The sequence below is a fragment of the Penicillium cataractarum genome (assembly GCF_028827025.1).
Source record: "Penicillium cataractarum strain IBT 29864 chromosome Unknown utg000007l, whole genome shotgun sequence".
NCBI lineage: Eukaryota > Fungi > Ascomycota > Eurotiomycetes > Eurotiales > Aspergillaceae > Penicillium > Penicillium cataractarum.
In genome coordinates, this window is record NW_026622743.1 from 3,282,420 (window position 1) to 3,295,654 (window position 13,235).

Sequence of the window (13,235 nt, forward strand, 5' to 3'; positions counted from 1 at the left end):
GTAGGCTGCATTTACCAGTATTTCGGGTTTGGACCGGAGTGTGGACCTGATCGGAGTCCATCGCCGAAACGCCAAAAACCCCCCATCAGCTATTCAGGGCTTCTCTCATATTTGAGATTGTAAGCCTATGGATAATTTCCAAGGCTCACGCTCTAGCTTAGCTAACTAGCCTCCTGATTTCTAAGGCCATGGCGCGGATCACCACCTGGACCTATTAGTTATCAGAAAAACCTTAGTCGGTTATGATGAACCCATGATCGATTTTTCTTCCTCGTGGATATATTCTGTTTCTATGTGAATTCTAGCACATACGACCATAGGGTGTGGAGAACAGGGCTTCCCGTCCGCTCAGCCGTACTTAAGCCACACGCTGGCCAGTTAGTAGTATGGTGGGTGACCACATGCGAATCCTGGCTGTTGTATGTTTTTGTCATATTTTTGACCCTGCTGCTTTTGTTTTGATAGTCCCTTTCAGATACAGCGGGGAAATGATATTCCGGTAATTGTTTGGCTACTGTCTTCTGAGCGTATTGGATAAACTATAGTCCCCTGAAAGTCAAGGTCTCGCATTTCCTAAATATCACGTGATTGTCATCCTGCTCCGAACGACTGCCCTGCTATCCTCCTCCTTGTTTACTACTCCAACCCTATGCAAAACTAGCCCAATAATGATACAACGCCTAACGCAGCGACTGAAGCACTCTATCTTTAGGCGAGCGCCCTTTCCAATTAGGAAATTTTCCTCTCTAGGCAATTGTTATGATATCCGGGTATGAGGCTGTTCGCAGATTGGTGCCTCAGGCATACAAGGGCTGAAGATTCTGCCGGGGCGGCATCGAATCGGCGGTCAGCCGGCTGGCTTTCGGTGGCGCGACCCGCGGGATACACTGCAGGTAGACCACGTTGGCTGGTTACACTACCTTTCAGCTCATGCACGTCTTTACTTGGTTACCCCTGCCTGATTCCCTACTTTACATGAGAGATTGTATATAAGTTTAGGACCTTGAGGAGTAGGTTAAGGACTCCTCAAGAAACAGTCTTGCCAGCAATCTGACTTGGTGCTTTCTTCCTTACCTGACCAACTGGTTACTATCCAGACAACTAGTACCTTAACAGCAATCTCCTCGACCCAAATAACAAACTAGAGGAGGAAAATTTACGAGGACACTTACTAGAGCATTTCTATCCCGTGAAAATAGGTGATTTATTTCGCTCGAGGTACTAGGTAGTCGGAAAAGTTAGCTATAGAGGTTATTCGACAGTGTGGCTCTGTAGAGATCTATAGTAAGTTATAATACTAACAACTTTAAGATTTAGGGCTAATATATGTTACGACCCTCTCGGGCCAGCCCTCGCTGGTACTGCATAACTGGTCTCTGGGGCTCGCTGTACCCACAGAGATTAACACACACATCGCGCATGTATTAGAACCTCAGCGATTAGTTTACACCACGAACGCAGTCAATTGGTTTCCTTCACTCTATTTCATCTCCAATCTTATCAGGCCTATCGAACACTAGGTTCTGAAAATAAAGTAGGTAGTATATCTATATTACATTAAAAATATACGAGCACGACTCTAGCTATAGAAGAAGAGAGACAGAGGTATATAGCTATCTTAAAAACATTAAGTCTAGCCATATAGGCTCTATACTCGTACGGCGCGCCATCGATGACTTTTAAATTAGTTCTACTAGAAAAAATTACTCCTATTAGTGCCTCGTGTATCCTCCCTTAGCTATAAGTCTATACGAACTACGTTATCGTACCTTAGAAAAGGTTCTCCCGGAAGACTTACTCAAGCCAGTTTTGATCTATATACTTCTTGCTATCGACTTTCTTCACACGGAAGCCAAGATTATTTATACTAGTATAATATTGCTAATCTTGTGATATTACGCAAATATCTAGATTTCTTATTAACTTAATTATAGATATACAAGAAAATAATATTATGCTTAGTGTGGAAGATAAGTTAATTCTAGTCAATTTTGAGGAAGCAGAAAAGACCAGCCCGAACCCTTGCAAAATTATTAGAGATCGGGTGATCTATTCCTCCCGAGACCTAGGAATCCCAAATGTGTATGGTCGTCCTATCTTGTCGGACTTTGGGGAAGCTCGCTTTTGCTTAAGCTTAGGCATGCAGTGGAAGGACATTCAGCCTTTAGTTTACCGGGCGCCAGAGGTCCTATTACGGATGCCATAGGATGAAAAAATTGACATTTGGAACATAGGGGTCCTTGTATGTAAAAATCGCAACATAAGTCTCGGTTGACTGAATACTCACTATTTCGTTAGACCTGGGATCTTTTTGAGCGGAAGCATCTCTTCTACGCCTGCGATTCAAATGTCGTCTCATGTGGCGAGGGTGGAAATGATGTTAGCTCCGTTAGCACATGTTCGACGAAGACCGATACCGTGGAGGCTTCATCGTCGACTAGCTCGAGCAGCATTAGCTCGACTGGAGCAATCTCTACGGCCTCGACGCACGTTCCTGCAACGACAACTGCCGCCACTGTTTCGTCTACTGCTACCAGTAGTGCTGGGAAGCTTAGAGCTCCCGTTGTTTTCCAACTTTGGGCATGAATCTCGTGATGGAGTTAGGACTACCCTATATAGCCAAAGAGAGACCACTCCGCAGAACCACGACGATGCAGCCTCTGAAGATGGTGAGAGTCTCGGGCGGTTGGATCCCACGATCAGAGTTCACCCGGTTCTGTCGCGGCAAGCGCGCAACTACGGTCAAAATACACGATTTTTGGGATAAGCAGGAAGATCGTTATCAAAAGTCACTGGAGAATGCCGATGGGATGGCATATGAAGACCGTTCGTCAACTCCTAGTCCACTGGGTAGTAACGGTATAGGAATAACACCGAGGCGCGCTATAGTAAGGATCACTATTAGTGATCTTCACTACGGGATTAAAAGTCTATACATCCTAAAATAGACTTTTTGCCGACTACTGAATAGCCAAGTAAATAATCGTAGGAGCTAAAATAAATAGACATTAATCTTTAGTTATTCATAACGTAAGAAATGTGTCGCTAATATACGGTGCACTATACGAAATCATATCCTCTCGTAATTTCAGATTTATACCTATTCCAGAAAAACTGCTAAACTCTTAATAGCCCATTTACTGTCTAGAGTTAATTTAGTGCTTTCATCTAATCTTTCTGTAGCACTCGAAGCTTGGAGGAGGGAAGGATGATCCATTCTAGGCTAACTTCGAGCTAACAAAGTCACCTAACTAAGTTATTTCAATATAGTTCAGTCAAAGTGGGTGCCCCAGCAGGAGGAGCAGAGTGCTTCGTCTGCACAAAAATCTTCTGCATACCACAGTCTCGCCGGTCAAATGCTGCATAGGCCTTTTCCATATCCTCCAGGCGCATACGATGCGTCACCATATCTAGCGGATTAATTTTTCCTTCCTGGATAAGGCCCATGAGCTCTTTCCAGTATTTCTGAACGGGGGCTTGTCCATTTCCGATGAACCGAACGCCCGTCTCCATAAGGGCCCCAATATTGAAGTGATTCGTCTAGGAAAGTTAGCATGTGTTGGTCAATGCTCGGCCCAGTCGGCGGTCTTGCTGATGCCTGGCCTGTCCATTCAGAAGAAGTGGAACACTTACATATCCCGCGTAGACTCCCGTAACTCCCACACGTCCAAAGGGCCGCACCGAGGTGATCATCTCATTCAGAATTTCCGAACTATCCGTCTCAATGCCCAACAACAATTCAAAGTAATTTGCCCATCCCTTAGCATACTCTCCCGCCGCACATTCCAATGCCACATCTGGTCCGCCATCTACCATCTTCTTCAACTTCGACGTGACCGACTCGCCCTTGGGAAGCTTTGTAAAATCGATAGTCTCGAGCTTGGGTACCTTGCTCTTCACAAAGTCCAAGCGCCAGGCCCCAACACCGCCATCAATTAGAATGACCCGACTTGCGCCGTGATAGAAGCTGAATTCGGCGCACATTTGGCCAATAGGTCCGCCCCCCCAGATGGCAACCACATCTCCCTTTTGAACACCTGTGTCGACAACGCAATGCCAGGATGTCGCAATCACATCTGATAAGTAAAGCGCTTTCTCATCTGGGACATCGTCCGGGATTTGGAGGAGATTAGTATTTCCATATGGCACGCGGAGATATTCTGCTTGGCCACCAGCGAATCCGCCTGTGAAATGAGAATACCCAAAAATGCCTAATCCTGGTTAGTATTCATGCTGTGATTCAGTAGGGACAAGTCTCAGCACAGTAGAGCATACCGGCAGTTCGTTTGCCATACATGGCATTGCTGATAGTGTTTTGATTGGTGTTGTCGCACTGCGAGTATAATTCTCTATCGCAGTTCTTGCAATGGCCACATGCGATCGGGAAGGAGACTACCACTCGATCACCGGCCTTGACTTTGGTTGCCTCGGGTCCTACGCTGTCAACAATACCGCAGCACTCGTGGCCTAGTACATCGCCCTTTTGAATCTGGGGAATGACGCCTAGAGGGGAGAGGTTTTAGTATCCTAACAGTAGTATCCTAACATGCATATTTCGAACAATGCTCTTATCATGATACAGATGAAGATCACTCCCACAGATCGTGCTACCGGTGACTCTCACAATCACGTCGCCGGCATCAATAACTCTCGGCTTTGGCATTTCCACTAATACGCTGATTAGGATTAGGTGTCAATTAACGCGATTTCCTAAGACGATTGACATACCCACAGAGACGTTGTTCTTGCCTTGCCAGGTAGTGGCCTGGATCAAGGGGCCACTTTCCATACCGTATTCATTATCGTAATTGCTCACATCAGTGGTAATGGTCGCACTATCATCGTGGCCAAGCACCTTCTCCACAATATTTGCAGCCTGAGATACAGCCATGTCGGATTGTTAGGATTCGAGTATATGCTTTAAGTCGAAGAGGGGTTTCAAGTGTTCGCCCATGTTCAAGATCATTATTTTTGTACCTCTCAAATGTTTAGGTTTATGGTTACCCTCATCTGCGTCATTGCAGTTTAATCTAGGGATACTGTACAGGCGTGAAGTAATACTGACCAAGTTTCGGGTAGTATTCTGGTTTCTGACATCACTATTAGATATTATCCCTCCATTCTCATGCTTAGTAGTATTTCCTAGTTCAAGTTCTCATGTCTACCAAGATACATGCATGCCAATTTTCATCTTCTTCATTTGACGCGTCGTAAGGGTCCTGTCTCCAGTGCTTCATTAGGTACAGTATAGCAGATATGGCAACCTGCCACCCAGCAGGCTCAATCAGGCTGGGCTTGACTGAGTGAATAATGACCGCGTTGGAATAATTTCTTTCAATGAGTCTCGTTTACTTTCTCTCGACTCGATCTCTTCCTGCCATGTGATTCACCTCAGCATACGCGTTTCATGCCTGTCGAAGGCAGAATGTCGTCGCCCAGATATAGCTTGCTCTCCCATGAAGCTTGACACCACTAATCCCACCCGCCGGACAAACAAAGTCGGCCTACTCTCATGATACTTAAATAAGTAGACCGTCAACTTCGACAACAACCTTCCTATGGGCTAAAGACAATGAGTCAATAGTGATTGCTCTTTCTTTTTCAAGGAACCGAGGCGGCTGGCGTGGGCGCTATCGCAGCCATGAATCTCGTTATCTGCCCGCTTGAAAAAGTCTTGGCGAAGGGTGGTGTTGGCTTTTAAGGTCCCCCCCCCCCCCCCCCCCCCTTGTACCTTAAATCTTTGTATTTTCCGATCGGATGAAAGAGATCCATAAATAAGATATTCTAAATTATCTTTCTGCTAATTTGCATTAGTAGATTTCTAGATAGAAGGGGCTAATTCTAGGGGGGGCAGTTTGTATAGGGGATTTTTTGATGGGGGATGCCAACTCCCGGTCCCGCGGGTAGACTAGCCCTTTCCAGTCACCCTTCTAAGCATATCTTGGTCGGATTTACGGGGTCGGCATCAATCCTTCGGCGTGCACAAGCAAGCATTGGAACACGATCGGTCGAGTATACTATCCGGTAAAGCATCATATAGATCAGGTCGATATTACGCGGAGCCAACTGTTCACTGTGAGTAGAACTTCCCAGGGTGGTATTTATCTAATGCTACTACGGTTTCCAAGAGTATTTCTCAATCGTACCGTTGCCTACCTAACAAGGCCTTACTGCGGGATATATCCTGTTGAGTATCTCGCAGAACGTGCCAGAGGTATGTGCCAAGTAAGTCAATCACCAAGTATTGCTACTGAGTGAATTCCCTACTTGTAGGTTGGGTTGTCTTGAAGGTGAACTGTGAAGTGCAAAGTACTTAAGGTAGTAACCAAGTAACAATGTGAGATTGATCGCGAAGAACTAAATACATGATGCGCGATGAGTGTCCTTATATATCCTGTCCTTCCTGGAGTACATCCACAGAGATTCCGTTGAGGTCTGCCCGTTCAACATGAAATGGCCGTACATGTACACTTTCGTTAACTGGAAAAGTTTTGACAATGTCAAACATACATATAGTGCTCATAGACACGAGGACGCCGTGAGTCTCCCTTAACTTATATCTGCCAAGCTAGCCCAACAAAATAACGATGATATTAGACTAGATATGGACCTACCGGTCGTCGATATTCTCTGTCAAGCCAAGGACGCTAACGAACCTCCAAACTCAATGCCCCTCTGTGACCGAAAGCAGTGGACTAGCGATGTCGAGCTTTATGCCCCGGGCTACTTAGCCCTCGAGGCCGAAAGGCGCGCGGGAGAGTACCCTCTAACTCGTGTCTCTGTACCAAATCAGAATGTTATGAAGCAGGTAATGACTAGGGGGCGGGATCCCAATTTCTCACATCCCTTTTTTTCATTCGTTCATTTTCACCAATCTCCATGAATCTATTAGCTTGAAGAGAGCCGTTATGATCCCTTGGAAGTTAGGATTACACGATCGTAATTGAACGGCAGATCAACCGAGATCGAGGGAGTCTTTGAATTTACTGAGTCCCCAATATACCTAAGACGATGTCTCTTATCTTTGTCTTTGAGTCGTATGTACGTTAAGCCAAGAAACTAAGAAATTCCCGTAAATCAAGATAAACGGTAGATCGGCGGGACGATGTCGATCTCCGCCGCAACTTGACAACTTGGTGCGACTCGCATCATCAACAATCACACCAACCACAATGACCCTCACCAACGCCCGCTCAGTGACATATAACACAATCAGAAAAGCAACTACGAATACCACTCCACGAACTCTCCTCCTAACCTTCGACGCCTTCGACACCCTCTTTCACCCCCGCAAACCCGTCCCAGAGCAATACGCCACCACAGCCACGAATATTGCCTCTCCAACCCGAAATCACCCCGGACAAGCTCAAAGCCGCATTCAAAGATGCCTTCCGTGTCCAGATAACAAACATTCAATGATAGCTAATTGGATGCGAGATTCGATGGATTCATTAGATTCTTTCGATTAGGCATGGTTGTGATGAGAAATCGCGTGTAGAAAATATGCGTTTACTATGGGAAAATGCGATATCGTATGGGTGGGCAATATCGTATGGGTGGTGGACCCTCGCGACGTGGGGGTCCGAAACAATAAAGTAATTTATGAAAGGGCCGGTAAGTGGGGTGTGCCCATGCATAGCTGTCAAAATGCGGAGGAGCTGGGTGTCTGAGGCCTCGGCACTTCAAGCCCATCCATAAAAGCATCGGCGTTGGAGATAGAGAATACAGACTTCTTTGTCGCTCTTTTTACACTTTTGTTTTGGGGTCATTCCCCTTCCCCTATAACTGCCTGGTGTGTTGTGGTCTTGGATATATATTTCACATTGCGGATTTTGCTAGATCGACCCGTCCTGCCATGGACCAGCTTTCGAGCGCCCCTCCCTTGACCATTAGCTTTCTCATCAGGTAGCTTCGAAAAAAAATGTCGTCCAACTGCAGGGGAAGAGTCTCACCCAAAAGAACGGCTCGGAAGAACACACTTCTGAAGAAGTAGAGGCCCCGTACTAATATAAGTACTCAGCTTGCGTTTCTTGGGATTTTCGGTTGCACTTTGGTGTATTTTTCTACAATCTGATCATTATGCCTATCACTGTCGGACTGGCCGGTGTTACCGGCAAATCCAAAGAGAGAACTCCATAATTCCTCGATATTTCCGTAACTTGTTTTGGAGTATGCAAGGTGGTGCTCTCTTGTCAGTGGACCCAGGAATTCCTCCATTTAGCCTGAACTCTACCATCCAAGTATCTGGCGCTGGTACGCTATAGTAGATCTCATCTTAAAGGGTCCGTGCGGCCATCACGTAATGGAGGGTGAGAATCGCCTACTCTCACCTAGATTTTCACCCTGTCTACTGTATGTGCACTCACCCCCAGTCGCGTGACCGTACAGCGACGCTCACCCGTTTCTCACCCAGAGCCAGCCGGGTATATACCACTTTTGTGGATGACCTAACACATACGACCATAGGGTGTGGAGAACAGGGCTTCCCGTCCGCTCAGCCGTACTTAAGCCACACGCCGGCCAGTTAGTAGTATGGTGGGTGACCACATGCGAATCCTGGCTGTTGTATGTTTTTGTCATATTTTTGACCCAGTTGCGTCTTTTGATAGTCCTTCCTTAGAACACTCTTGGCTATATCCACAAGTATCTAATCCAAGTCCTTAGGGGCTAGCGAGAAGGTAAAGTGTTGTTGGTGGCAGAAGAGACGAGGGCGATCGAGATATCATATAATACTAATGAGATTTTTACTTTATCAAGATGGTCATTTATTAAGTGTTTGAAAGGTAAGGTTAAATTTCTCCTCTCTAAGTGTGACCCGTAACCCGAGGTATTTGTGTGTCCCCATGTTCCCCACACTATCTGGTTCCCGTCCTCCCGGCGCGAAGAACCGAGCTGATATTAACTGGATCTGAATCAACATATTTTTCACATAAATAACAAGATAGCCGATTATTCATTAAATCGATTTTCGTCCAAAACTATACTGTAGATAGCTGCACAATGTCATTCACCATCACCACTGCCGACGACTTCACCCTCATCGAAGACAATAATCCAGACAAAATTTACGAGCAGTTCAATCAATTACGCAGTCAATGCCCGGTCGCACACACCTCACAAACTGGGGGCTTTTGGCTTCTGACACGCTATGACGACGTGAAGCGTGCTGCCTCCGACACAGATACTTTTATCTCCTCTGTGAAAGCAGTCATTCCAAGCGACCCGCGAGGCATTCGCCGTCCACCACTTAATACAGATCCACCAGCACACACACCTTACCGCACGGCGCTTGATCGTACGCTCAAGCCGGCGCGATTGAAGCGACTTGCTCCGGTACTTGAGACTCATGCACAGCGAGAGTTTGATACTCTATTGAAGGCCCATCGTGTGGACGGTCGAGACGACGGAAATAAGTCTCAAGCTAGTCAAATCGACATTTCTGCACAATTTGGTGCGTCATTTGCTGCATGGGTCGAGGTGGCGTGGTTGAATCTCGAGGATGAGACTGCCCCTATTCTGGCCAGCACGGCCGCAAAATGGGTGAATGCGTGGCGTCAGCAGAACGCCGCTGAGACAAGCGCGCAGTCTGCGCGACTGTATGATCTTGCAAGGGAATTGTTTTCCGATCGAAAGAAGTCAAAACGCGATCCAGAGTTGGATCCAGCGTCATCACTATTACTCGAGGTTGGGCCAGATGGCCGCCCGTTGGATGACGAGCTTCTTGTGTGAGTACTAATTATATCATACGGCATATTATATGATGGAGAAAAATGCCTTTGAGAACATGTGCTGATAACATCACCGTCGTATGCAGTGGTGCTCTCCGCCAGTCACTTGTAGTCGGCATGGTTGCTCCACCGATTCTAATTGGCGATATTTGCGCTCATCTTTCCCGCGACCGAAGTCTACAAGCTCGGCTTCGAGCCGATCCAGCCCTGATACCTGCAGCAGTAGAGGAATTCATACGCCTCTATGTGCCATATCGAGGGTTCTGTCGCACTCCAAAGCACGATATTGACCTCCACGGCCGTACGATACCAGCAGGACAGCCAGTGACCATGACATATGCAGCGGCGAATCGTGATCCGGAAGTGTTTGAAAGTCCTAACTCCTTCATTCTCAACCGAGAGAATATCAACTCGCATCTTGGTTTCGGGAGGGGGAGACATCGTTGTGCGGGGATGCCACTTGCAAGGATGTGAGTTTTCTAGATTGGTTACACTAAACAGAGTGGGGAGGTACACTTATACTAACGCCAAACAGGGCTCTGCAGATCGCGCTTCGGGTGATATTACAACGGACGGACGATTTTGAGGTCCACGGAACCCTTCAATATGCGGCCATGCCGGAGATGGGAATCACGAGTTGTCCGTTGCGTGTTGTGCCAGCGCGATCTCGTTGATGGAGGAGAACGTTCCCTGTTCATCTTGCACTCATTTTTATTGGTAGACTTAGCCCCATAGATGCAATTTCTTGTTCTTCTCTTTCCCTTTTAAAAATTTCTTCCACGCGTCTTATGGAGGATCTCCCTAGATACCTTTATAACTATGTCTTGGGCTAGCTATCTTTAGATTAAGATAAACAAAATTGCTCTGGGAGAATTGTCACGAAATTGTCCAGCGAGTGGACCACGAGATAAACTTATATCCGAACTTTCCACTCGCTGGTACTACGTTGTGCTAGCTGTAAGTACTTTGGATAGAAGATAAAGGTAAAGACTTATCACTTTCAATATACACGCAAAGTAGACGGAGGGACTTTGCTTAGTACTTCAAGATTGTGGAGATCTCACATCAGAGATAATTAGGCTTTTTCCCAGTAGAAATTACCCACAGAATGCTTTATTGCATGCGCTCAATCCAAGCCCCGACAACCTGTTCCATCTCCTGAGCAACACTCCACTGCAATGAGAGAGACCGCAACAAGCTTCGAATAGATGTTAACTCATAGGAAAGATCCCGAAGCAGACCTTTACCAAAAACTCCATCATTCACGAACAATAGAGTTTTGTTGGAGGTCCTATCCGGCCCTGGATCTCCCACTTTCTCATCAATGGTAGCAGCCTGAACGGCGGTCACCCAGTCGATCTCAGGAGGTAAAACCACTTTCCCAGCTCCTGCCAAAGCAAAGGCACTGTAGGTAGTCGCTGCAGCAAATACAGCACCAGGAACATTGATATCATAGGCCATACCGAGCGGGAGACTTGTAGCAAGTTCTTGAATTTGAGAGGCATGCAATAAGGCAATACGCGCGTTCTTGCTTTGCGCCCATCGGCGCGGATCTATGTCCTGCTCAATGCGACTGTCACCTCCAAATATTCGCTGTGGGATCCCATGCAATGCGCACATTCTGCGAGTACCTCGAGCAGTGCTCACAACCAAATCGAGACATATTGTGTGCCACTGCAGCATTGCGACTACTTCGTCTGGTGAGGAGAGGCGCTGGTTTTGAATTATCTGTTCCCGCAGCCTTATGACGGCATTGCCAATTTCTTGCTTCGATGGCACTCCTACTGGTACTGGTTTTGTTCGATTTGCATCTGCAACAAGAGACCGGATACCTTCAAGGATAACCTTGTGGTGAAACAATGAAATACCGTACTCCGGCCTCACGCTCGTAGTATTATTCATGCCGTCTTTTGAAAAAAGTGCGTGGAACACGTCGCAAAATCGAAAATGATTCGACTGTAACAACCGGCTTTCGACACTCCTTTGAATCCACTCCTGGGCTGTAGACGCGTTGAAAACCGCATCGTCGCTCGGGAGAGTGAGGGGATTGGCCATGTGTCGAGCAAACGTCGGATTGCCGCTGAACTGAGACACCACTCCATCCACGATGTAAAGCCCTAGCAAAGTGCGGAGTCTGGTCTCCTGAGAAATCCAACTATACCAAGCACTCTGCATTATTTCGGAATTTGCGTCTGGAGAGGGTAATGAAGGATGATCCAGCCCCTCGTACATGCCACAGTGACTAGCCCAGAAAAGCGCCAGCCCATGAAAAACTTGGCTAGTAGTTCGCAGGGTCCGATTGTTTGACAATGCCGCATATATTTGACTCAGTAGCATTGTCTGAACAAGGCAGACTCCATTGCATGAATCGTACGGTCTTTTTTGTTGAATCATTGTGTGCCATGAAGTTGCGACGGCAGTATGAGCGAGCTGCCAGAGAGCATCCGCCTGCTCTTGTAAGTTTCATTTCCATTCTATTATTAACGAAAGGATCAGCTCACCTTCAAATTCGCATCTTTAGTCCCTAAAAACAAAGCACCTAGTGCAATGGCATTCAGTAAAAGAGGCGGAGGGCAATCTCGGAAGATAAATGTTGGTTGGTGGATAACGGGAAACATCGGCACTATGAATCTGAAGAACATGTGCAGACTACTATCCAGGAACCGGGAAGTGAGTCCTGCCAAGGCTGATGGAGCTGTCACATTGCAGAACTAACTCAGAATTAGCTGGCCATTACACTGTTTCACTTGTCATTGATGTAGTAATACCGTCTCATTGATAATCCCGCTTAAAGACTGAATTGCTCGCTCCCCATCTTCTGCGATGCTACTACAGCTTGATGGCGAGATACCTTGCCCAGCTGAAGTTGTCTGGAAAGGACTTGGAGGAATGCTAAGCGTCTGCGGCATCAGGGAAGCTGGTTGGTTCCAAATACCAGAGTCAATTGCTAGAATGTTCTGCAACAGGCCCTCGGAGTCGGGCCAGAGTAGCGAAGAACAATCTTCAAGTGATAGAGTCTCGTGACTCTGGTTCATGTATGAAGGGTCACATGGTTGTTGTTGTTGTAAAGAAAGTGATGAGATCGATGTATCTTCTCTGATATCTTCCGTTCTGAGTTCTGGATGTGAATCATCCTGATGGACGCGAGAATGTCGATTCAGTACATCCTGTCGCGCAAAGCATCGACCACATACTGGGCATGTGAAGGGTTTGTCACCGCTATCTGGAACTTCTGTTACTATAGACTTCTCCACCTTTGGAATGTAGAGCGTACGGATTCGTTCATGTCTCTAAAGTAAATTTCTCAGCACAAGTCTCCAATAAGTGACGCTGGTGGCTTACCTGGAGGTGTTCCCGTTTTGTGTACCGTTTTCCACAGAGATTGCACTCCAAGTCAAGTTTCTTGCGTCGGCGGGGAAGGGATGGAGGCATTTCGATATCAAGATATACACCACTAGAGAGGGCAGGGGCTTGTAAAGCATGTGTCCCCAATCTCCGTATTGAGAG

At 46.7% G+C, this 13,235-nt stretch overlaps 4 protein-coding genes across 4 annotated transcripts; 2 read left to right on the top strand and 2 right to left on the bottom strand.

The window, feature by feature from the left end:
- Positions 1-1,504: 1,504 nt before the first annotated feature.
- On the top strand, positions 1,505-2,586 carry N7496_008729 (protein kinase; the record flags this gene model as incomplete). Its single annotated transcript, XM_056701648.1, has 4 exons — positions 1,505-1,534; positions 1,717-1,870; positions 1,935-2,185; positions 2,299-2,586. Coding segments are annotated over 4 exons (723 nt in total), but the record flags the coding sequence as incomplete, so codon positions are not given.
- A 675-nt stretch (positions 2,587-3,261) lies between these two features.
- N7496_008730 (zinc-dependent alcohol dehydrogenase) lies at positions 3,262-4,891 on the bottom strand (the record flags this gene model as incomplete). Its single annotated transcript, XM_056701649.1, has 5 exons — positions 3,262-3,540; positions 3,634-4,184; positions 4,276-4,489; positions 4,547-4,668; positions 4,729-4,891. 5 exons carry the CDS (start codon positions 4,889-4,891, stop codon positions 3,262-3,264), a joined length of 1,329 nt encoding a protein of 442 aa, XP_056553712.1.
- A 4,109-nt stretch (positions 4,892-9,000) lies between these two features.
- N7496_008731 (uncharacterized protein) lies at positions 9,001-10,402 on the top strand (the record flags this gene model as incomplete). The annotated part of the gene is made up of 3 exons (XM_056701650.1): positions 9,001-9,725; positions 9,815-10,198; positions 10,264-10,402. The coding sequence occupies 3 exons, from the start codon at positions 9,001-9,003 to the stop codon at positions 10,400-10,402; spliced, it is 1,248 nt and encodes a 415-aa protein (XP_056553713.1).
- A 439-nt stretch (positions 10,403-10,841) lies between these two features.
- N7496_008732 (uncharacterized protein) lies at positions 10,842-13,160 on the bottom strand (the record flags this gene model as incomplete). Its single annotated transcript, XM_056701651.1, has 4 exons — positions 10,842-12,176; positions 12,230-12,439; positions 12,497-13,018; positions 13,071-13,160. 4 exons carry the CDS (start codon positions 13,158-13,160, stop codon positions 10,842-10,844), a joined length of 2,157 nt encoding a protein of 718 aa, XP_056553714.1.
- Positions 13,161-13,235: the final 75 nt, after the last annotated feature.